The 23161-nt window shown below is 48.5% G+C and overlaps 1 protein-coding gene across 1 annotated transcript in view; it reads left to right on the forward strand.

The window, feature by feature from the left end:
* Positions 1-23161, forward strand: part of kcnk4b (potassium channel, subfamily K, member 4b) — a gene marked incomplete at both ends in the record, with an annotated part of 71901 nt that overhangs the window by 43910 nt on the left and 4830 nt on the right. Inside the window, 3 exons of the mRNA XM_084320578.1 lie at positions 8442-8559; positions 9229-9389; positions 20540-20726. Coding sequence (XP_084176704.1) covers positions 8442-8559; positions 9229-9389; positions 20540-20726 — 466 coding nt within the window. The remainder of the gene's footprint in view (positions 1-8441; positions 8560-9228; positions 9390-20539; positions 20727-23161) is intronic.

Raw genomic sequence — 23161 nt, forward strand, 5'->3', positions numbered from 1 at the left:
TGGGCCGTCACTGTAGACATTGCGACGGGTGAGGTCATCCAGGGGCATCCCCCGGGTGATGACGTCAGCTGGGTTCTGTTTTGTATCAACGTAGCGCCACTCTGTTTCTCCGGTTAACTCTTCGGTTAAGTCTTGAATCTCGGTGACTCTGACTCCCACGAAGACTTTGTACTTGCATGAGTCCGATTTGATCCAGGCGAGTACTGTCGTGGAATCTGACCACAGGATTGTTCTAGACACCGGTATGGTGAGCTCACGTTGGATGAGCATGGCTAGGTGCGCTCCGGCTAGGGCTGCGCAGAGCTCTAGACGTGGGATAGATTGTTGCTTGCGTGGGGCTATTCTCGAGCGGGCGAGGACAAATGCTGTGTAGATCTCTCCCCCCTTTTCTTGGGCCCGCAAGTAGGCTACTGATCCGTATGCGACCTCTGAGGCGTCACTGAAGACGTGTAAGTGCATTTTACATGTCTCTGGCCTCACCGTGGGTGGGAAGTAGCTTCGGCGCATATTACGCCTGGGAGTGAGTGGAGCTCTATCTCCCACTCTCTCCAGGTGGATGCAAGGTGTGCGGGAATGGGGTCGTCCCAGCCCTGGTCCTTGTCCCACAATGCTCGTACAATCATTTTTGCCCTGGTGGTGTACGGTAGAATACATCCTAGCGGGTCATATTGTCGGGCGAGTGTTGTGTACACACTCCGTCTGGTGGTCGGCGCCGCCGCCGGCCTTCCCTGCTCCGTAGTCAGGGGCTTGTGTCTGTAGTGAAGCGAATCTGTTTTGAATCGCCACACCAATCCCAGGGTCATCTCCTGGGCTTCTCCCGGGATTGTAGCCATCCAGGTCTCGCTGCTGGCTGCCTTGTCCTCGGAGGAGAGGCTGCGCAGTACTTGCGGATCGCTGCTGGCCCACTGCCTGAGATCAAAGCCGCCTTTGATCAATGAGGCGCGGAGTTTAATCAGGAGAGCCTCGGCTTCTTCCTGGGTTGAAAGGCTTTGTAGACAGTTGTCTACGTAGAAGCTGTTCTTTACGCTGTGTCGGACCTCTTCGTCCGCTGCTGGGTCCTCTGCTACATGTTTCTGTAGTGCAAATGTAGCACAGCAGGGGCTGCACGTCGTTCCGAAGGGGAGGACTTCCCATTGGTAGATGGCTGGGTGCTCATCTCCTGGCTTCTCTCTCCATAGGAACCGTAACAGGGGCTTGTCCTCCTCTACTAATCTCACCTGCAGGAACATTCCTTTAATGTCCCCGCTGATGGCCACCTTTTCCTGGCGGAAGCGGAGTAGAACGCCGAGTAGGGAGGGGCCGAGTGTGGGACCGGGCAGTAACTCTTTATTCAGATTTTGGGATCCGATCTGGTAGCTGCAGTTAAATACTATGCGGTCTTTACCGTTGTGATGGACCTTGTGGTGAGGCACGTACCACGATTCAGTGGTCTGGTCAGCCTCTTTAATGTCCATCTTTGTGACGTGTCCCGCTGTGATGAGCTTCTCAATCTCAGCGCGGTATACACTCTCTTGGGCGGGGTTCTTGGCTAAGCGCCGCTCCGTGTTCAGCAGGTACCGTTCTGTGGCGTCTGTCTTGGCGTGGAAAGTAGGCATTCCTTCTCGCCGCAGGAGTGGCGTGGCGTATCTCAACACGCCGTTGACCGGGACTCTCTTGGTCCCTGTCTCGAGGAGGTGAATGGCGTAAATGTCATCTTTAGAGCGAATGTCTTTCCTTCCGTTCTTAAAGGGCATTTGTTCCAAGGTCCATAGCCGCTCTACGTGTTGCAGGAGTGCGGTTTCTCCCTCCGTGACTCGGGAGTGGAGACATCTAGTGGCTGTACTTCGGTTGAGAGATTTGGCGAGCGGGCCTTGGAGAGTCCATCCCAAACGGGTCTCGACTGCTGCAGGACAGCCTCGGGGTCCGGTATGAACCCGGTCTATCGGGACAATGAGGTCTGCATGGTCGGAGCCTATCAACAGGGTCGGCATAGCATTGTCTATGAGCGGGATCGGTAACTTGCGCAGATGTGCATATTTCTCCATCAGCTTGGCGACGGGGTATGTGTACCGCGACAGTCCTATTTCTTGGCTGGTGAAAGCGTCTGTAATCTGGTACCGTCGCTCAGGCTGGCCGCTTGCTGCGATAGAGAATGAGACATTCTCGCCCTTTATCGTCTTCAAATCTCGTCTTATTGTCCGAATTGTCATTTGGGTTTCGCTCCCCCGCAGCCCTAGCTGGGCCGCAGCGGAGGCGAGCAGAAGGGTCTTCTCTGACCCGTCATCGAGGACGGCGTAAGTGTCCAGGACTTTATTCTGGTAGCTTAGTGTTACACGCACTACCTTTAGGAGTACTCGGGCTCCACTGCTGCTGGCGGGATCGATGTACATGACGCTCGCTTTGCTGCTGGATGGTGCGGGTGAAGGGCGCCGTCTGTTACTGTCATGAAGTATGTCCAGATGGGCTCCATCGCACTTGGTGCACCTTTTCTTTAAGCGGCATTCGGCTGCCATGTGTGAGCGCGCACAGCGAAAACAGCGCTTGTTGGACTTTATCCATTGACTTGCTTCCTCCGCGTTCAGCTTGGGGAAGGAGTCACATTGCGCTAGCCAGTGTTCTTTCTCACAGTAGGGGCACACTATCTTCCACTTCTCCGTTCTGGAGGGGGTACTGTGGCTCCTGCTGCTCGGTACTGACTCCGATTGGTGCATCACAGTCACCGATCTTCTTCCATCATTTAGTCGTCTGGTTCCTTCTCTGGAGCCAGGGGTGCTCCGTCCGAACGTATCTAGCCGTAGGCTGCTGACTTCTCTCGCCAGGAAGTCTGCTAGATCGAGGAGGTTAGGTTCGGGACATTCGGGTCTCGGTGGTCTCTCTGCCGCCTAAAACGCTCCTGTCGAGCGGGCGGCAGCTTCTCCAAGATCCTTTCCACATTTGAGTTGGCGTAAAGTTCATGCCTCCCCTTCTCTCTCTGCGCTCCCAACATCCCTACCAGGGACTGCACTCTGATGGACAGGTCGTCCAGTGCTCGATTGTCTATTGCTGGGGGTAAGCGGTCGATGTGTCGGATCTCCTGGATCACGTAATCCCATATGCGCCCATACCTCTGGTCCAATGCTACCAGCGCTGCTGTGTATGGGGTGGTGGAAGTCGCGTAGGCGAGCGCTATATTATGTGCGCGGGGTACCTTTAAGTGCTTCAGTAGGATGGCGTATTTGTGTCGTTCATCCAATACATCCACCAACATGGTCTCCAGACACATGCGGAGTTCTGTATACTGGGCCCGGTTCTCTTGGGTGAAGTCGGGTACCATAGGCGTGCCAATGTATGACGCTGACTGTGGATACATTGGCGAGCGTTGGGGGAGAGGCCTCCTAGGCGAGTCTCCTCCCGCTCCTTGGTATGGGCTGGTACCGGCAGTGTACCATGGCCCGCTTGTCCAGGTGCTGTTCCTCGGTGCGGGTCGTGCGTCGTGCTCACCCGGGTATAGAGTCGGGGGTCTGTAGCGCAGCTCCGCGGGAGTATAGCCTGGGCTGTACCGGACCTCCTGGTCCGGTAGAGTACTGTGCTGTCGTCGGGCGTGGTTCTCCTCCTCTTCCTCTTCGTCTTCAGTTAGGTCATCCAGTGCTTGTAGTCTCTGGTTTAGCCTCTCCACAGGATATGCTGCTCCTTCCCGGTTGCTAGGTCTCGCTTGGACCGGTGGGGGGAGGTGGTCTGTGGGGGGTATAGACCTCGTCTGTTGGTCAAGTTCAGGGTTGTTTACTCGGCTAGGGGATGCCGCCCTGGAGGTGTGTCTAGACGAGTTCCTGGAGCCTCTGGCGGAGGGAGAGGGTGTTGTCCGTCTGATCAGCTGTTCTATTAGTTGCGCTTGCTGTCTGTCGCGCTCTGCGTCCCGTAGAGCACCAGCAGCTGCTCGCTGGCTGTCTGCTCGGTCTCGGGCCACATTCTCTTCCCTCTGAATGCGTCTTATTTCTAGACGTATATGCTCTTCTTCGCTCCGCTGCTGGATCTGCAGTCGGTCGCGTTCAGCAGCGGCGTTCAGGCTGATGAGGAAGGCCTGCTGTAGGGTCCTCTCTGCCTCGCTGGGAGAAGGCGGTTGTATAGGGGAGCCTTCCCTCGGGGTACTCCTTGCGGAGCCTTGGAGCTCTATCTCCACGGTGCTCTCCCCGTCTTCTTCCGTGCCGAGTTCTCTCTCGGTAGCGTTGTATTCCTCCCGGGACTCATCGGGGACTACTTCTTCAGTACTGGCGGAGTGTGAAGTCATGTCTGGTTCCCACTGGTCCCCACCGTGAACTTGGTCAGTTACATTAGAACCCGTAGGGGCCTCTATGGTCGGGGTAGTCTGGGCGTTGGGGTTAGACATACTTTTACTTTCTAGTTTTACCGCGTTTACTGTTAGTAGAAGACTAGGTTGTTGACTGACAGCGTAAGCCTCTAAGTACTGAGGGAGCCGTCGTTCGCGCTGCGGGCGTTGGTTAGGAGGATCGTTTCGTGGAGTGTTCATCATAGGCCATTTCAATATTAATAACACTATATTAATATTACACTAATTACCCTCCGGCTCGAAGGACCAATTGTAACTGAGGGGTACAATTCCCTGACTGTATTACTAGATATGATACTTACTACCACTACCTTTGTACTTAATATTCGGCCACCGAGTACTCGGCATAAATATATTATGATGAACACTGTCACGTAGATGAAACGGATCCAACACAAATGTACGAATTAGAAATAGGTCTTTATTTCTACACAGCGATGGTGTGTAGAGCAAGCACTTAATCAAATCAATCACATTTATGAATGGGAATTAGTATGCACTTTTATGGCAAGAGTATTCGTCGGTATATCAATAGAGAATGTCCAATCTCTGAAGGCGCAGGTGGTACATATACGACCTGGAATAGTTAAGGAATAACAGCAATGATACTTTAATGATTATAGACTGGATACACTAGGGGGGGGGTTAATCCGGTCGCTTGTAAGCCGACAGGAGTAGGAAGGGGGGGGGGTAGAGTCCGGCTGCCTCATCCGGCCAAGGGTATCCCAGGTGAACCCACTGTAGTGCCGTTCAATGCGCCGGCGATCCTTGGACCGCAGATGAAAGCAGATGGACTCTTTGTGGGCCGGCGTCCTCCGGTCCACGGAGGAGAGACGTGAAGCGGCCTCGTCTTGCAGAGCGCCTCCTCACCTTGCGTCCTCTCCAGGGGGGGGGGGTTCCCAACACACGGCTGTGTCGGGGGTCTTTATCCATGGAATACTCAACGTATACAAAGCATAATCCGTGCCTGGGAAGGCGGGCTGTCGTCGGTAGAATAATCCGGTATACAGGTCCACTCGCTCGTCGGCTCTGGGGCTCCTCGGGTGCAATCTCACATGGGGTCGATCATCCTGGATAAACAGCCAGTTTTCTGCCCGAAACGATGGGGTGCTGACTACGGTAGTATTCTCACCGCACGAAGCACTATATATTAACAGACTATTATTAGCTTAATAGACTACGTCCAACTCGACGATATAGTGCCAAATATGACTATTCAAATATTAATATACACGATGTCTCAATACCGATGGTAGGCCGAACTTGGCCTTACTCCCACACGTGGCGTCGCGGGGAGGCTTTACGTCTGTGACTCTATTGGAGGGTAAGAAACTGGACTGAAAAAGGAAGTCCTACTTTAGTAGCGCAGTATATATAGGCACTATGAACAAATAGTCCCATTAGTGGTGCGGTAGCCAGATTCCTACGCGGAACTAGGACTTGTTCGTACATGTCGAGCGGTACGTTTGAACTGGGTCTGGGGGGTATGGCAGCCTGGCACCAAGGTCTCGACCAATAGTAGAATGGAGACTATTATGGGATGTTCAGTAGGCTAGAATGGATATTCAATGCATATTGTACAAGGAATATACAAGGGATATCAAGGAATATTAGAGAATATACAAATACAATTAAATATATATATATAATAAATATATATATTCGGTTTAATCTGGCCCTTCACAACACATCAGCTATAATTTTTTTGTGAACTGAAAGTTCAACCCTACCCTAACGCCATAGGGTTGTGTTTGATTGCCAAGTCTATTTTGTTACAATATAATACACACACATTTTAGACATTGCAGCAATTCTCAGACCGGTCATGGTGGATTTGTGTACATGGCCAAGACTTCCGAACACAAGTACACCATATCTACACCTATACCCAAGGTCAGCCATCACACTGAGCAGTGGTTGGTATTTGATATACTTGTCCCGGAAGGCCTGGTCCATGTACAGGTCAAAGGTACAGCCTACTTCTATGACCAGCACCTCTCCGTGGCTGGTGTCAACAAAAACAACGTCCGGTGTATTGGGTATGTTAGCAAAAACATCGTTGGTAAGGCCAAACCACTCTGGTTTCACTCTGGCATGTTTGTACATTGTTGCACTAGATGGTGATATGTTCCGTACCGCATCAGACACAATGTCCACAATACGGTCATGACGAGCGATGTACAGGTGTTTGTATGCATTACATCCGTTTGTTATGTGTGCAATGGATTCTAGGTGTTGTGAATCCTGATGGTTTAAACAGAATGGACTGTGAGTTTGAGGATACCAAGTGGACAGATTGTATTGGGTGGGTAATACCTGCAGTCTTGCTTTGATGGTAAATTTTAAAACATCCTCACCAACAGCGGCGTTCTTATACACTGAGTGAGTCTTATACACACACACACGCGCGCACACACAGACACACGCGCACACACACGCGCGCACACACACACACACACACACACACACACACACACACACACACACACACACACACACACACACTCCTGAATTCCCCCAAGGGGATCAATAAAGGAATATCTTATCTTATCTTACACACACACACACACACACACACACACACACACACACACACACACACACACACACACACACACACACACACACACACACACACACACACACACACACACACACACACACACACACACACACACACACACACACACACACACACACACACACACACACACACACACACACACACACACGCTTTGGACACGCTGCCCGGGAGGAGCGGGAATCGAACCGGGAACCAGACGACTGCAACAAGAGAGCAATGTGAAATCAGAAATAGTAATTTTGGGATTTTCAATTTCTTTCTTTTTAACGTTTTCTATTTAAATTGTCCATTTTCATTTTCTTCTGTGCTCCTGACATGTGGACCATCATACAACAAACTCTAAAACTCAATATTTCTGTAAACTTTGGTCAGTTTAAATCCTTAAGCCCCCTGGTGGTGAGAGGCTTAACCAGCGTTGTGTGAACTGAGACATACAGAGAGAGCCCCCTGGTGGTGAGATGATTAACCAGCGTTGTGTGAACTGAGACATACATAGAGAGCCCCCTGGTGGTGAGATGATTAACCAGCCTTGTGTGAACTGAGACATACAGAGAGAGCCCCCTGGTGGTGAGATGATTAACCAGCCTTGTGTGAATTGAGACATACATAGAGAGCCCCCTGGTGGTGAGATGATTAACCAGTGTTGTGTGAACTGAGACATACATAGAGAGCCCCCTGGTGGTGAGATGATTAACCAGTGTTGTGTGAACTGAGACATACATAGAGAGCCCCCTGGTGGTGAGAGGATTAACCAGCGTTGTGTGAACTGAGACATACATAGAGAGCCCCCTGGTGGTGAGAGGATTAACCAGCGTTGTGTGAACTGAGACATACAGAGAGAGCCCCCTGGTGGTGAGAGGATTAACCAGCGTCGTGTGAACTGCCTTGACAAGGGCTTAAACAGGTGTTCATTCATATCTGCACTGCAGCTTTAATAATATCTTGATTTATAGTGTTTCCAGTCCGCTATTCATGTGCCGAGATCGCTGCATATGAATGTGGTTTTGTTCACACAGACGTTCCAACGTTGCAACTAGGCCTGTCCCCGACTAAGGATTTGTATAGTCGACATTGATTGGCCGAAATGTGCAGATAGTCGAATGCAAAAAAAAAAATTCTATATATATATATATATTTGGGGGGGGGGGTCATTCCATTTGGGCTGTGGGGGGTGCTGAAGGAGTCGACTGAAGGCTCCTTGTCCTCTGCGAAAGCATGCAATTGGTCCACTGTGTTCATTAGATGGGTGAAATCCTCTTTCAGTGCCTCTGTGCCCGTTTTCGTAGGCAGTTAGCCTCGCTGGTTTGTGCCCCATTAGCGTTAGCCACGCTTCTAGGCCTCTTTGCTTTTGGAAAGAATGATAAAAAAAAATATATATAATAAAATGTAAATAAAAAATTAAAAAAGTATATATTTTTTTGCATTCGACTAAGAGGTTGGCAGTCGACTACGGCTCCTTTCGATCATTTAGTCGACTATTTGGCCCTAGTTGCAACCAGTGGAAAAGTGGCAACGGGCCTCTATTGACCCAAACCCTGGTTCTCTGTGTTACAGGAGGTGGCAGACGCCATCGGGGCGGGTGTGGATCCTGCCAGCAACTCCTCCATCTTCAACACCAAGTGGGACCTGGCCAGCGCCTTCTTCTTCTCTGGGACCATCATCACAACCATCGGTGAGTGACTTGTGTTTGTCCCAGCCTCCCAGGTGTGACTAAGTGTTTGTCCCAGGGGATGGTTTTATAGGCATGTGTTTAAAGGGAATTTAGGAAGTGCAGCATTGAGTGTATTCCAATAACCCAGAGATGGAGAAAAGGGCATAATTGAACTAAGAACATTTTATAGGTTTAATGTTCATCTTAACGAAAGAAAGACGTATACTTGGATTGACTGAACCGAGGGATTGATGAGTTTTGTTGTCAGAGGTGATTCTTCCAATAGAAGAGATTGATGAGTGTATTGTCGTCAGAGGTGATTCTTCCAATAGAAGAGATTGATGAGTGTATTGTCGTCAGAGGTGATTCTTCCAATAGAAGAGATTGATGAGTGTATTGTTGTCAGAGGTGATTCTGCCAATAGAAGATGAGCAGGTTGGCACCTTGCATGGTCGCCTCCACCATCTTATTGTGAATGAATGGGTGAATGTGAGACATAAGTTGTGAAGCGCCTCGGATAAAAGCGCTATCTAAATGCATTTACCATTATGAAATAAACAATAATAATAATAAATAAAAGATAATCCTGTTTTGAGTCGATTGAACTGAAAATGAACTCACGCCAAACCCTGCATTATATCCCCAAGGTACTATGCAGCACTGTCCTGAAGCTCTGTCGTTGTGCTCAAGGTTTTGGGAACATCTCTCCTAAGACGGAAGGCGGGCAGCTGTTCTGTATCTGCTACGCCCTGGTTGGGATCCCTCTGTTCGGTATCCTGCTGGCCGGAGTCGGGGACCATCTGGGGACCTGGCTGAGGAAAGCTGTTGCCAAGATAGAGACCCTCTTCCTGGTTAGACTCCTCATCCGTAACACCATCCTCTATCCCTTAGACACGTATCTGCTCATCCGTAACACCATCCTCTATCCTTTAGACACGTATCTTCTCATCCGTAACACCATCCTCTATCCCTTAGACACATATCTGCTCATCCATAACACCATCCTCTATCCCTTAGACACATATCTGCTCATCCATAACACCATCCTCTATCCCTTAGACATATCTGCTCATCCGTAACACCATCCTCTATCCCTTAGACATATCTGCTCATCCATAACACCATCCTCTATCCCTTAGACACATATCTGCTCATCCATAACACCATCCTCTATCCCTTAGACACGTATCTGCTCATCCGTAACACCATCCTCTATCCCTTAGACATATCTGCTCATCCGTAACACCATCCTCTATCCCTTAGACATATCTGCTCATCCGTAACACCATCCTCTATCCCTTAGACACGTATCTGCTCATCCGTAACACCATCCTCTATCCCTTAGACACGTATCTGCTCATCCATAACACCATCATCCGGAATAATGGCCTCTAGTGATGGTTAAAGGAACACAGCAACTTTTTGGGGAAAATATTTGTTCCCAAAGTGTCAGACGAGAAGAGTTTGTCAAGACAATAGTTCAGACTATGAAAATTACAACATCTCATTTGACATTGTTAATTTCTACACGTGGTAAATACACAAGTCACAAAAAAGGATAGAATTGACCATTCACTGATTATTACGTAACCATTGACTACAGGCAGGCTCGTTAACTTGTCAATGTTACACAATAAGGAGACGGCAGACAAAGTATCTAAATAAAGAATATTTTTATTAATAGTTACCATGGTTTTCGTAACTGAAATGAACATCAAATAATAGACAGACAAACACAGGACTATACAGACAGGATCAGCACCAGACGGAAGGGATGACAGACTACTTATACACAAGGGAATGACGAGACAACACACACCTGGGGTAATGGTAATTGGGTACACCTGGGGGGAAAACAATAGGGACTACACACCATGACAAAGGACTACATCTAGACATGACAACTCACATTAGGAGCGCCTGATCAGGGCACAAACATACCCCCACATAACACCCCCCCCCCCTCAAATTTATGGCCATAACCCCAAAGTAAAAGGGGAAATGGACATAAACAAGAAAAACCGTACCTAAATAACTAAAGGGGAAGAAAAAAAAACAAATATAGCGGTTGATAAGTGGGGAACCCTGATGTAAACAAGACGAAAAGTCGCCCTCCGGTCCGCATCCCCCAAACAACTGTGCATATTGAGCGGCCCCGCATTGCACCCTGCAATCCATCAATAAAGTCCCCGATCAACCAGGTACGGAGAATGGACAGCCTCAGCCTTACTCCTCATCACTCCCGACTCCTGGAACACAGAGCAAAATCAACAAAAGGCAAAAAACAAAACAACAACAGCAACACCTCTCACACACCCCACCACTGACTACAGTCGTGACAACGCGTCGGCCAACACATTGTCCTTGCCCTTGACATGCACCACCTCCACATCAAAGGCTTGCAGAAAGAGGCTCCAGCGCATCAGCCGCTGGTTCGAATTCTGCATCCTACCTATAAAGACCAATGGGTTATGGTCCGTGTACATTTTAATAGGTGATTGAGATGAGCCAACATACACCTCAAAATGGGAGAGGGCCAGAATCAAGGCCAATGCCTCCTTCTCGATGGTCGAGTAACGCCTCTGGTGTATATTAAACTTCCGGGAGAAGTACGACACCGGGTGCTCAATACCTCCGTCATCGTCCTGCAAGAGCACTGCGCCAGCGCCCAACTCGCTAGCATCCACCGCCAATTTAAAAGGCCTCGTGAACACAGGCGCCGCAAGGACAGGGGCACTGACCAGAATGGACTTCAACTGTTGAAACGCGAAGGAACACCTAGGCGTCCACTGAAACGGGATCTTCGGGCTCAACAGATCTGTAAGGGGAGAGGCTACCGCCGAAAAGTTCCTACAAAACCCCCTATAATACCCCGTCATCCCCAGAAAGCACCGGAGATCCCGACGTGTAGCTGGCTCTGGGAAACCAAGTATAGCCTCCACCTTAGAATGGACAGGGCGGACCTCCCCCCGCCCCACTACCTTGCCAAGATAGGTGACGGTCGCCCTGCCAAACTCGCACTTGGCCAGATTCAGTGTCAAGTTCGCCCCAACAAGCCGTCCAAACACCTCCCGCAAACTAGCTATGTGCCCCTCCCAATCGCCAGAGTAAATGACGAGGTCGTCGAGGTAGGCCGCACAACAAGCCACTCCCGACAGCACCTGGTTGACCAACCTCTGGAAGGTTGCAGGCGCGTTGCGCATCCCAAACGGCATCACCGTGTATTGCAGGAAGCTGTCAGGTGTCACGAATGCAGAAATCAGTTTAGCCCGGTTCGTAAGTGGCACCTGCCAGTACCCTTTAAGCAAATCCAACTTAGTTACAAAAGACGCGCCCCCCACCCTGTCAACACAGTCCTCCATCCTGGGCAACGGGAAACTATCTGGTCTAGTCACATTATTTACCCGACGAAAATCAGTGCAAAATCTATCAGTTTTATCAGATTTATCCACCAACAAGCACGGCGAACTCCACGGCTGAAGCTGGGCTCCGCGATGCCATTAGCGAGCATATATTCCACCTCTTTTTGCAACCGTGCGCGTTTGTGTGGATTCACGCGATACGCGTGCTGTTTAATGGGCACTGCCTCCCCCACATCAATGTCATGATACAAGACACTCGTGCGCGAAGGGATATCCGAGAAAAGTTCGCTGTGAGTCCCAACCAGGCCCCTGATATCCGCTTGCTGTAGCTCTGACAAATGGCCCAGCCGACAGCCAAGAGTGACCACAGACTCCGTGTTTGTAAGACGGCCCTCCACAACCGCTTTAGACGGGATAATTACGTCATCCTCCAGCCCACCACCGCCGCCTGCAAGAAAGAGACTGTCATTATTCATATCGACACTAGATGGGGCCAACACACAAGCCGACACCGGTGTAGCGGCCACCACCGTACTGGCCACAGGCCCCCTTGTATGAAACGGCTTAATCATATTAATATGACACAGGCGGGTCTTCCGCCCACGATCCGGCGTCTCAATAAGGTAATTCAGCTCCCCTACCTTTTCCCTAACCCGATACGGTCCACTAAACCGAGCCTGTAGACTGGACCCTGTCACCGGAAGTAACACCAAGACCCTCTCCCCTGGCACAAACGACCTATCCCGAGCCTTCCTATCATACCACCCCTTCAGACATAGTCCAATAGGTTTTTCGGCTCACTCTCCCCCAACCACTTCTCCCTCAACAACCTGAGCGGCCCCCTCACAGAGTGTGCAAACACCAACTCCGCAGGACTGAAGCCCAAAGATTCCTGTACCACTTCCCTTGCGGCAAACAACATCAAATGAACCCCCTCATCCCAATCATCCTCTGTATCACGACAGAACGCCCTAAGCATAGTCTTCAACGTGGAGTGGAATCTTTCTAACGCCCCCTGTGACTCCGGGTGATATGGACTAGAGAAGCTATGTGATATATCCAGCTGTTTCAAAACTTGCGAGAAGATACGAGACAAGAAATTCGTCCCTTGATCTGATTGGACGACGCGAGGTAAACCGAACACAGAAAAAAACCTCACCAAAGCCTGTGACACCGTCTTGGCCGTTATCCGTTTCAACGGAATCGCTTCAGGGAAACGTGTGTTGGCACACATAATGGTCAAAAGAAAACTATTACCTGCCTTCGTTCTAGGGAGCGGTCCCACACAGTCAATAATAACCCTCCCAAAGGGTTCCCCCACTGCCGGGATAGGATAGAGCGGCGCCCGTGGAATGATGTCGTTGGGTTTCCCCACTATTTGACACGTAGAACACCCCCTGCAGTGCTGCGCCACATCCCGTTTTAACCCTGGCCAAAAAAAATTGCGCAGCACCCTATCGAACGTCTTGTTGACCCCCAAATGCCCTGCGAGCCTATGATCGTGAGCCAAACAAAGGATACGGTACTTGAACGGAACCACAACCTGCGTCACCACATTCCAATCATTCCCCAATGACGCATCCGGATCAGGGGACCATTTACGCAGCAACACCCCGTCTCCCAGGACATAACAGCTTTTAAGACCCTTACTCTCTCCTTCCCCCACAGCGGACACAAAAAGCCCCGACAGACTTGAATCTCTACCCTGTTCTGCGATAAGTTCCTCACGAGCGAAAGAGAACTCAGCCGTGCTACTGGCAACTTCAGCCGAGGAAGTATTGTTCAGGGACGAACCGGCTGAAACAGAAGAAACAGCGTCATCCGACTCAAGTTGGTCAACTGTAGGGGCAAACTGCGACAATAACAACGAGCCAGGCTGCCCCTGGAGTGCCCCCTCCCTCTCAGGCTCGTCGCCGTCAGCCGCTACTACTGTATCGAACAAGTCCACCTCGCCCTCTTCCTCGGCCCGAGCTCTAACAACCATGGCTCGCATCACCGCACATGAAGAGAACACCCTCGGATACGCCTCTGCCAGGATGTCTACCGCCCCAGACTGTGCTGGCACACAAGTCACGTCTGCCTTCACGAGGACCTTACCCCCTGCCAAATCGTTCCCAAGGATTAGTGACACCCCCGCAACGGGGAAGCAACTTTCTACCCCAATGACGACCGGGCCCGACACCAATTCAGATGTCAGGTGGACGATGTGAAGCGGGACCTTCATCACATGCATCCCAAAAGACCTAACTGTTATCCCCGCATCCACCTCTGTACTACTGTCGAAAGGCAACACATCCCCCCGAATAAATGACTGGGATGCAGCCGTGTCCCTTAATATGGTCACAGGAACCCTCACCCCATCGCTAGATAAGGATACAAACCCCCCGCTGATAAACGGTAGGTAAGCTTTAATATCCTCACCCCTTTTGTCATACTCAACCGATATGCGTGTGGGTGCCATCACCAACGAAATCTGCTTACTGGGACGGGTAAGGGCAAAACAATTTTCTTTTATATGACCACGTTTTCCACAGTTAAAGCAATCGCGTGTCTCAGACCTCGCGCCCCGCTCAATCACCTCGCCCCCACTGCTACCACCCGTGCCCACCGTCTTGTCGCCGAAACCCCACCTCGGCTTACTCTCCACATTGCGTACAGGGTAACTTGGCGTAAAGAGTGTCTTGTGCGTCAGCACAAACTCGTCCGCCAGGCTCGCAGCCACCGAACACTCAGTCACCTTATGCTCGTTCATGTACATAGCAACATTATCGGGCAGACAATACGACTTGAATTCCTCAAGGAGCACGAGCTCTCGCATCTTAACCAGGGTGTCCACCTTCTCCGACGCGCACCACCGGTCAAACAACAGCTCTTTCTCGTACGCAAACTCCACATAAGTCTGCGAGCTGCCCTTCCTCAGAGCCCTGAACCGCTGCCTGTACGCCTCAGGCACCAGCTCATACGCCCTGAGAATCGCAGCTTTGACCGCCTCGTAGTCTTGGGTATTCGGGCACAGGGACGCATACACATGCTGGGCTTTTCCCGTAAGGACACTCTGGAGCAGTAACGTCCAGTGTTCGGCCGGCCATCTCAGTGTCGTGGCCACAGTTTCAAACATGGAAAAATATTTATCCACATCTTTCTCCAGAAACTGCGGCACGAGACGGAGATATTTTGCCACATCGAACCTATCCTCAATGTGTGGGCGCACCTCTGGCCCAAGCCTCCTGAGTTCGAGTGTGTGTGCGCGATTGCGCTCCGCCTCAGCTTGGTCACGGTCCACACGCTCCAACTCGCGCGCATGCACACGTTCCGCCTCCGCGCGCACACGGTCCGCCTCCTCACGCTTGAACCTGAGCTGTTCAAACCTAAACTCCAACTCCAACTTGCGCAGCCCCAGAGAGCCATCAGGGACTTGGTCTAACTCCTCATCGGTATCGTCATGCACCACCTCTTGGGTGGTCAGAGCCTCCACCAATATCCCCCGCTGCTGTGCTTTTCTACCCGGGGCCAGCTTAACCCCATAATGTTCCACTATTCCTGCCAGCTCATCCTTCGTGCACACGCCTAACAACCCCACTGTCGGCCTGCGCACAAAGTCTGCCACTGTCACTGGCATTTCTGAACAGGGAAGAAACAGGGAAGGAGAAAACGAGAGATTCCTACAACCACAACCACCATATATCAAAACAAACGAAAACAATCAACCCCTAAATAACCACAACAAACAAAAGAAAAACGGCTTCACCCTAGCGTCTGTATAGTCCTGGTCCCTACCTACTTCGGCCACCGCTCCACTACCAACCCTGGTACTGTATGTACGATATCTAAACAAGCGCTGGCACGACCGCCTAATGCCTCCACACCTAGAGGTATTCGCAAATCAACCACTGTCATGTGTCAAAAAAAAACCAAACCCATCCCCAAACGTTCTCAACCCTCACTATAGTACCCCTATATAAGTAACTACTATACACACGCCGGCCTAGGAGGAGTCTGACAGGGTCCTTCTAATACCCCGACCGCATGTGGTGTGTCCCCAGGCGATGGAAGGTACCATATATAAAATGGTCCAACTGCCCTAGCTGGTTGAGAACGCTCCCTATTGGAGAAGTATTTGCCAAGGGGGTCTAAAACATGGGTCACACACACGACAATGCCAACCATACCTCACAGTGTGGATCCAGGCCAGCAGCGTGTAGCTTTATGCCAAGCAAGCAGTGCAAAAATTTACCGTAGTGGCATGCAGTAATGCGCCTTTCATTTTCCGCCGCCCAGCGCCCAGGTCGCGCGGAAATAGGCTGTCTATTGCCATTCTCTTTGACAAACTCTAACCTTAACCAGCTCCTTAACAACGCCTAAACTTAACCGTTCTAACCTTAACCAACTCCGAAACAATGCCTAACCTTAACCATAGAAATTATATTGCCATTCTCTTTGACAAACTCTAACCTTAACCAGCTCCTTAACAGCGCCTAAACTTAACCGTTCTAACCTTAACCAACTCCGAAACAATGCCTAACCTTAATCGGCGAAAGAATACACGTTAAAAAAAAAATCACGTTAAAAAATATTTTCGATGGGATTCGAACTCGCCAGCAAACAAGCCATAGGATCCACAGCCATGTGTCCTTGCCAATTGAGCTATTGCTAGATTCCTGAATAAGGGGCGGTGACTTATATATATTGAGCTCCGCTCGTGTCTCCGCTCGTGTCGCATGCGCGGGCACCTCGCGCGAGCACGCCGGCGCACGCACGCACCTGAGCGAGCACGCCGCCGCCGGTGCACGCACGGTAGCATTTGTCTGAAAAGAAGGGCGCTTTACCGCACTAGCGTGCGGTGACGAATGCGGAAGCATTTTTGCACTGCTTGCTTGGCATTAACGTACAGGCAGCCCAGCAGCCATCACCAAATGCTTGCTCCTAGTCGTTTGGCCGAGCCCCCATATTACGTAACCATTGACTACAGGCAGGCTCGTTAACTTGTCAATGTTACACAATAAGGAGACGGCAGCCAAAGTATCTAAATAAAGAATATTTTAATTAATAGTTACCATGGTTTTCGTAACTGAAATGAACATCAAATAATAGACAGACAAACACAGGACTATACAGACAGGATCAGCACCAGACGGAAGGGATGACAGACTACTTATACACAAGGGAATGACGAGACAACACACACCTGGGGTAATGGTAATTGGGTACACCTGGCTGGGGGGAAAACAATAGGGACTACACACCATGACAAAGGACTACATCTAGACATGACAACTCACATTAGGAGCGCCTGATCAGGGCACAAACATACCCCCACACTGATCCTGATGAACAGGGACGTGCACAGGACTTTAGAGGGGCAGGTGCTCAAAGGCTGAAAAGGGCACTATACCTGTGTGTTTTAACAGAGCGTGTGTAGTGTGCAAGCCCGATTTTTGGGGGCCCTTTTTGGGCGGGGGGGGCCCATTTTTATGCTTTTTGGGGGGTTTTGGTGATCAAATATTGAATATTGAACTATAATAATCAGTGCAGGAGCTCACTTATCCATGAAAGACACTTTTATCACTGACTTAAAAGGCACATACATCTCCATAAATGTTCAGGGGGGAGGGAATAAGTGCTTATCCTACAGACCCCAAGAAGTGCTGTATATTCTGTATTGTTTAATATAAATGCCTTTCTTATTCCAATCCAGATTTGTATTTGAGATTCCCAAATCCCATAGGACTTGACTTCTTCGTGTCCCTCAGTGAGTGTAATACCAGCATTCAACTGTATGCGCCACAGCGGTTTCTATCATCATCATCATCATCATCATCATCACCACCCACGCTATGCATAAAATATATAGGTCCGCGGAGAGGCACGCTGAGGAGGCCGTGCAAACTGCAATGGAATACGGGGCATCTCTCTCTCTTTACCTAATATTTTGATTCTATCCTGACATTTTTCAGTTGGAAGGGCAATCTATATGCGCAACGGTAAAAAAATATATATATATATATTTTTTTAAAGGGCACTTTTTTATGAGGCTCAAAAGGGCAGGTACTCGAGCATGTGTGCACGTGCCTGCTGATGAAGATCCTTTGATCGAAACGTTGATCACAATAAATACAGCGAGAGCAAGTTTAACAGTGTGCCGGTTCTATTATCTTTACTGCTGGTCCTGCACCTGAAGTGATCACCAGAGTGGATGTGCAGGCTCTACCTTTCCAAAATACACAAGTGTTACCTTTTCCTGTATTGTTCTGAACCGTAGTAGAGTACAGGGGAGCACCCTCCTAACACTCCAGGGCAGAAGTGCCGGTCATAACGTACCTTTTATAACTAGCCAGACTTTCAGGGTAAGGTGACAGTAAACCAGGAAACCAGGAAACCGTTCTCTCAAGGACTGGGCCTTTATTTTGGTTTGTAGGGTTGACGCTCTCTAATGTTATTGACTACACACAAATTAAGTTCTACCACTCACACCCTAATCTTACAACACAAGTCATAACATGTAAATGTTTTGGAGTTGTTGGAAAATGGATTTCATTACTTTTGACGGAGCTAGGCTACTGGTCCATATCCACTTCCAGTCATTGTGCTAAGCTAGCTAGTGCACTGCAGGTTTCTCTCTCTCTCTCTCTCTCTCTCTCTCTCTCTCTCTCTCTCTCTCTCTCTCTCTCTCTCTCTCTCTCTCTCTCTCTCCTCTCTCTCTCTCTCTCTCTCTCTCTTCTCTCTCTCTTCTCTCTCTCTCTCTCTCTCTCTCTCTCTCTTCTCTCTCTCTCTCTCTCTCTCTCTCTCTCTCTCTCTCTCTCTCTCTCTCTCTCTCTCTCTCTCTCTCTCTCTCTCTCTCTCTCTCTCTCTCTCTCTCTCTCTCTCTCTGTATCTTCCCCAAAAGTTGCTGTGTTCCTTTAGCCATCACTAGATGCCATTAGTCTGGATGTACATATAGCCCCCTTGAGCAGTTCCTTTAAATACCTGGGTGTGGAGTACAGTACTAGTAAGTCACTCCGTAGCCCGCAGTTGCAGTCAGCCATTAGTCAGGCCCAAGCTCAACAATATATCAGTTGCAGTTAGGGATGTCTGATATTATCAGCCTACCGATATTGGCATTAAAATGTAATATCGGAAATTATCGGTATCGGTAAAAAAAAAGAAAAGGAAAAAAAAAGCCAATATCGAACATCCCTAGTTGCAGTCAGCCATTAGCCAAGCTCAACAATATATCAGTGAGAACGTTGGCTCGCTGTAAGGCTTTGGAAACGTACTGTAGTAAATCTGACGCAAGTCCTGTAACTTCAGGCAAAATGGTTCCTGAGATATACCACTATCACTATATATTGATTGTTGCTGACTCTTAACCACTAAACCCTGCAGGTGTGTGTATTAGGACCGATATACATACCCTCTTCTGCACCTTTTTGTCTACTGTCTACCATTTATTCCTATTCAAAATGTGTATTACCTATATTTATGTCTTTCTATTACACTGTCCATACCTCTCTCCTCCCCCCCCTCCCCCATGCTGCTATATGACACCTGAATTTCCCCAAGTTTCAGGTTTTGTTTTATTTGTCACATATAAGGTAGGCTACATGTACATTACAGTGAAATGCTTGGTTCTGTGAGCCTCCTGAGACTGTGCTTCATACAGTAAAAAAATTGTTAAAAGAATAAAAACCAAACACTATACAAAATATACAAAAGTACAAATGCAAACAAATGCAAAAATACAAGAGGATCAATAAAGAAATACCTTATGTTATCTAACGTAACTTTTCCCGATGGTGGCACTGAAGAAAGCGACCAATGTGACACACTTTTGGCTGCCAGTGAGATTCAAGATACATGTTAAATTTTTTAAATAACCTGTATGGCTCTTCAGGGCTCAGTTCCTGGCTACATCTCTGAGCTACTAATCCCTCACACTATCATGTGGCCACTGAGGTTGGCTATACCACATACCAACCTTAAAACATGTTGGCTATACCACATACCAACCTTAAAACATGTTGGCTATACCACATACCAACCTTAAAACATGTTGGCTATACCACATACCAACCTTAAAATATGTTGGCTATACCACATACCAACCTTAAAACATGTTGGCTATACCATGCCAACCTTAAAACATGTTGGCTATACCACCTACCAATACATTTATTTCAAGTACAAATCTGGCAATGGAGTGCTCTAAAATAAATCAGGGAAAAGAAACAAAAGACAGCCAACTCCTGCTCTCAGAAGTGGCGGGTCAGTGTCTCTGCTGTCCTCTCAGAAGTGGTGGGTCAGTGTTTCAGCCGTTTCAGTGTGTACCGTATACCGTACCGAACGGCTGTGTACCGAACAAATAAAGCGGTATGTTATTGTTTTTCCGCAATCTAATATAATTATTATTATTTAAAAAAAGTCGATTATTCATTTCAATATAGAATATTCGTTGACAGCCCTACAATTACAATTAGTTACTGCACACTACATCACCCCTGAGTGGAACATGGAAAGCCAAACTTTCCCCCACTGTACTGAAAACCCGTACCGAACCGTGACTTCAAAACCGAGGTACGTATACCGTACCGTGGTTTTTGTGTACCGTTGGTCCGTTACACCCCTACGGGTCAGTGCCTCTCTTGTCTCTGCTGTCCCCTCAGAAGTGGCGGGTGAGCCCCACCATCGTGCGTGTGATCTCCGCCGTGCTCTCCATCCTGCTGGGCTGCGTGCTCTTCGTCTTCGTGCCCATCATGGTGTTCCAGGAGGTGGAGGGATGGACCCTGCTGGAGTCCGCCTACTTCGTGGTGATAACCCTGACCACCGTGGGGTTCGGCGACTACGTTGCAGGTATCCAATAGAATTGTCTCGGACCTCTTTTACATGCCGAGTATGAGCTACTGCCCTCTGGGAGGAGGTTTAGAGTTCCACGCTCTAGACTAAACAGGTTTAAAAACTCCTTTATTCCGATCTCAGTTAAACTTTTAAATAGTGCCAGATAAATGGCTGGCAATTCTCGAATAACTGATATTTGGTTGTTATATTATCGATATTCGATAACCGATATTTGGGTATACTATTCTATATATATTATGTGGTGTTGCCAGACACTTTAGGTACTGCAGGTACTTTACTGTATCTTTTACATTGTGTATCTCCTCTGTTTGGAGTCAGTTGCGTCATGTATGTATGTGTCTGTGGCTGTAGTGTGGGTATAAAGCCCAAGACAAATGTCCCAGCTGATGGGACAATAAAGTGACTCATGACTCTTGACTTTTGACTTGATCTCTTCTCTGGTGACAGACGACACCAGAATATATATATATATTCAGTGTTGTAGTACTCGAGTCCGAGTCCTGGACTGATTTTCCGGACTTGTGACTCGACTTGGACTTGAGCACTGATGATGACTCGGAAGGATCAGCATTGACTACATTCGGACTCGGCAGGGGCAGATGAAGACTCGGATATGTTAATTGATAAATACAGTTATTCTTAAAAAAGCATACGTTATTGATGGCTAGTGCATTTGTTTGGCTATTGTTTCACAAAGGAAATAAACTCCCTTTGAAACGGTGACCGCTGTGTCATTTATGTTTAATGTAAACCTTTTTTTATTTGTATGTCAGACTGCCAGAGTGGAGTGGACTCACCCTTGATGACTTGGACTCAGACTCGGACTAGGTTAATGGAGACTCGACTCGGACTCGACTACAACACTGATATATATTATATATAGAAACAGGGACATGCTGGTGTGAATCTCACTACTACTGTATCACAGATTCAACAGTCATGTGTGATGTGATCATTTCACTCACCAAGCACATTTTATTTCTTTCATGAATTATTTACTATGTTGTAAGAGCTGAATTATTAATCCACTCATTTGTATCTGATGTGTTTAACGTCTATGCTGCATGGGTCCTTTTGTTTTGTGTGTGTATGTGGGTGTCTGTGTGTGTGTTTTGCTTGATCATGACATACAGAACTGTTTTCCTCTACTGAATCCTCTACTATTTTACCTCAGATATCTGATTTGGTCTGGATTTGGAAATGTTGCCATATGAACATGTATTCTAAATATCTATATATTTCTTTTGCATGCACTATATTACTGCTATAATAGGAAATACTGTGGTGAATCATATGTGTAGTATTTCTACGGTAAGTCTCTTTAGTGTGTATAAAAACTATTTAGTCATTATGCCAATTCCCTTCCTGGTCGTTACACTACCCTACTGTCTGTCCGGGGAGGGTGTAGACTACCACGTGCTGCCCTACTGTCTGTCTGGGGAGGGTGTAGACTACCACGTGCTGCCCTACTGTCTGTCTGGGGAGGGTGTAGACTACCACATGCTGCACTACTGTCTGTCTGGGGAGGGTGTAGACTACCACGTGCTGCCCTACTGTCTGTCTGGGGAGGGTGTAGACTACCACGTGCTGCACTACTGTCTGTCTGGAGAGGGTGTAGACTACCACGTGCTGCCCTACTGTCTGTCTGGGGAGGGTGTAGACTACCACGTGCTGCCCTGCAGTCGGTCTGGGGAGGGTGTAGACTACCACATGTGCCCTATGTCGGTCTGGGGAGGGTGTAGTCTACTACATGCTGCCCTACTGTTTGGCCGGGGAGGGTGTAGACTACCACATGCTGCCCTACTGTCTGGCTGGGGAGGGTGTAGACAACCACATGTGCCCTATGTCGGTCTGGGGAGGGTGTAGTCTACTACATGCTGCCCTACTGTTTGGCCGGGGAGGGTGTAGACTACCACATGCTGCCCTACTGTCTGTCTGGGGAGGGTGTAGATTACCACATGCTGCCCTACTGTCTGGCTGGGGAGGGTGTAGACCAGGGGCGGATTTAGGATTATAGGAGATCCGGGGCTTAGCCCAAATTGGTGCCCGCGTTATTTTATTAAATTTTTTTTTTTTTTTTTTTTTCTAGTTTTTTTATTTAATTTTTTTTTGCAGGCAAGGGGTGGTTCTTTTTTTAATTGAATTAACCTGTACGTGCAATTTCCTGCAATATAGAGCCTTCAATCTTGACCAATAAAGCTGCTCTTTTCACTATAAAACCGTTATGGTTAGATTTATATATTGGGGGGGGATATATCGAATGCTCTTATGGCCAGGCGTCTATGATTCACTGATACAAAGTAAAATAGTGCAGTGCAATAAAATAGTTAGTAAAATAGAATAAAATAATGCAATAGTGCATTGCAATAAAATAGTTATCATCGTATTTTTTCGGGAGGCCGGTAAGGAGTGCATTACAGTAGTCGAGT

The sequence above is a fragment of the Notolepis coatsorum genome (assembly GCF_963971535.1).
Source record: "Notolepis coatsorum genome assembly, chromosome: 8".
Taxonomy (NCBI): Eukaryota; Metazoa; Chordata; class Actinopteri; order Aulopiformes; family Paralepididae; genus Notolepis; species Notolepis coatsorum.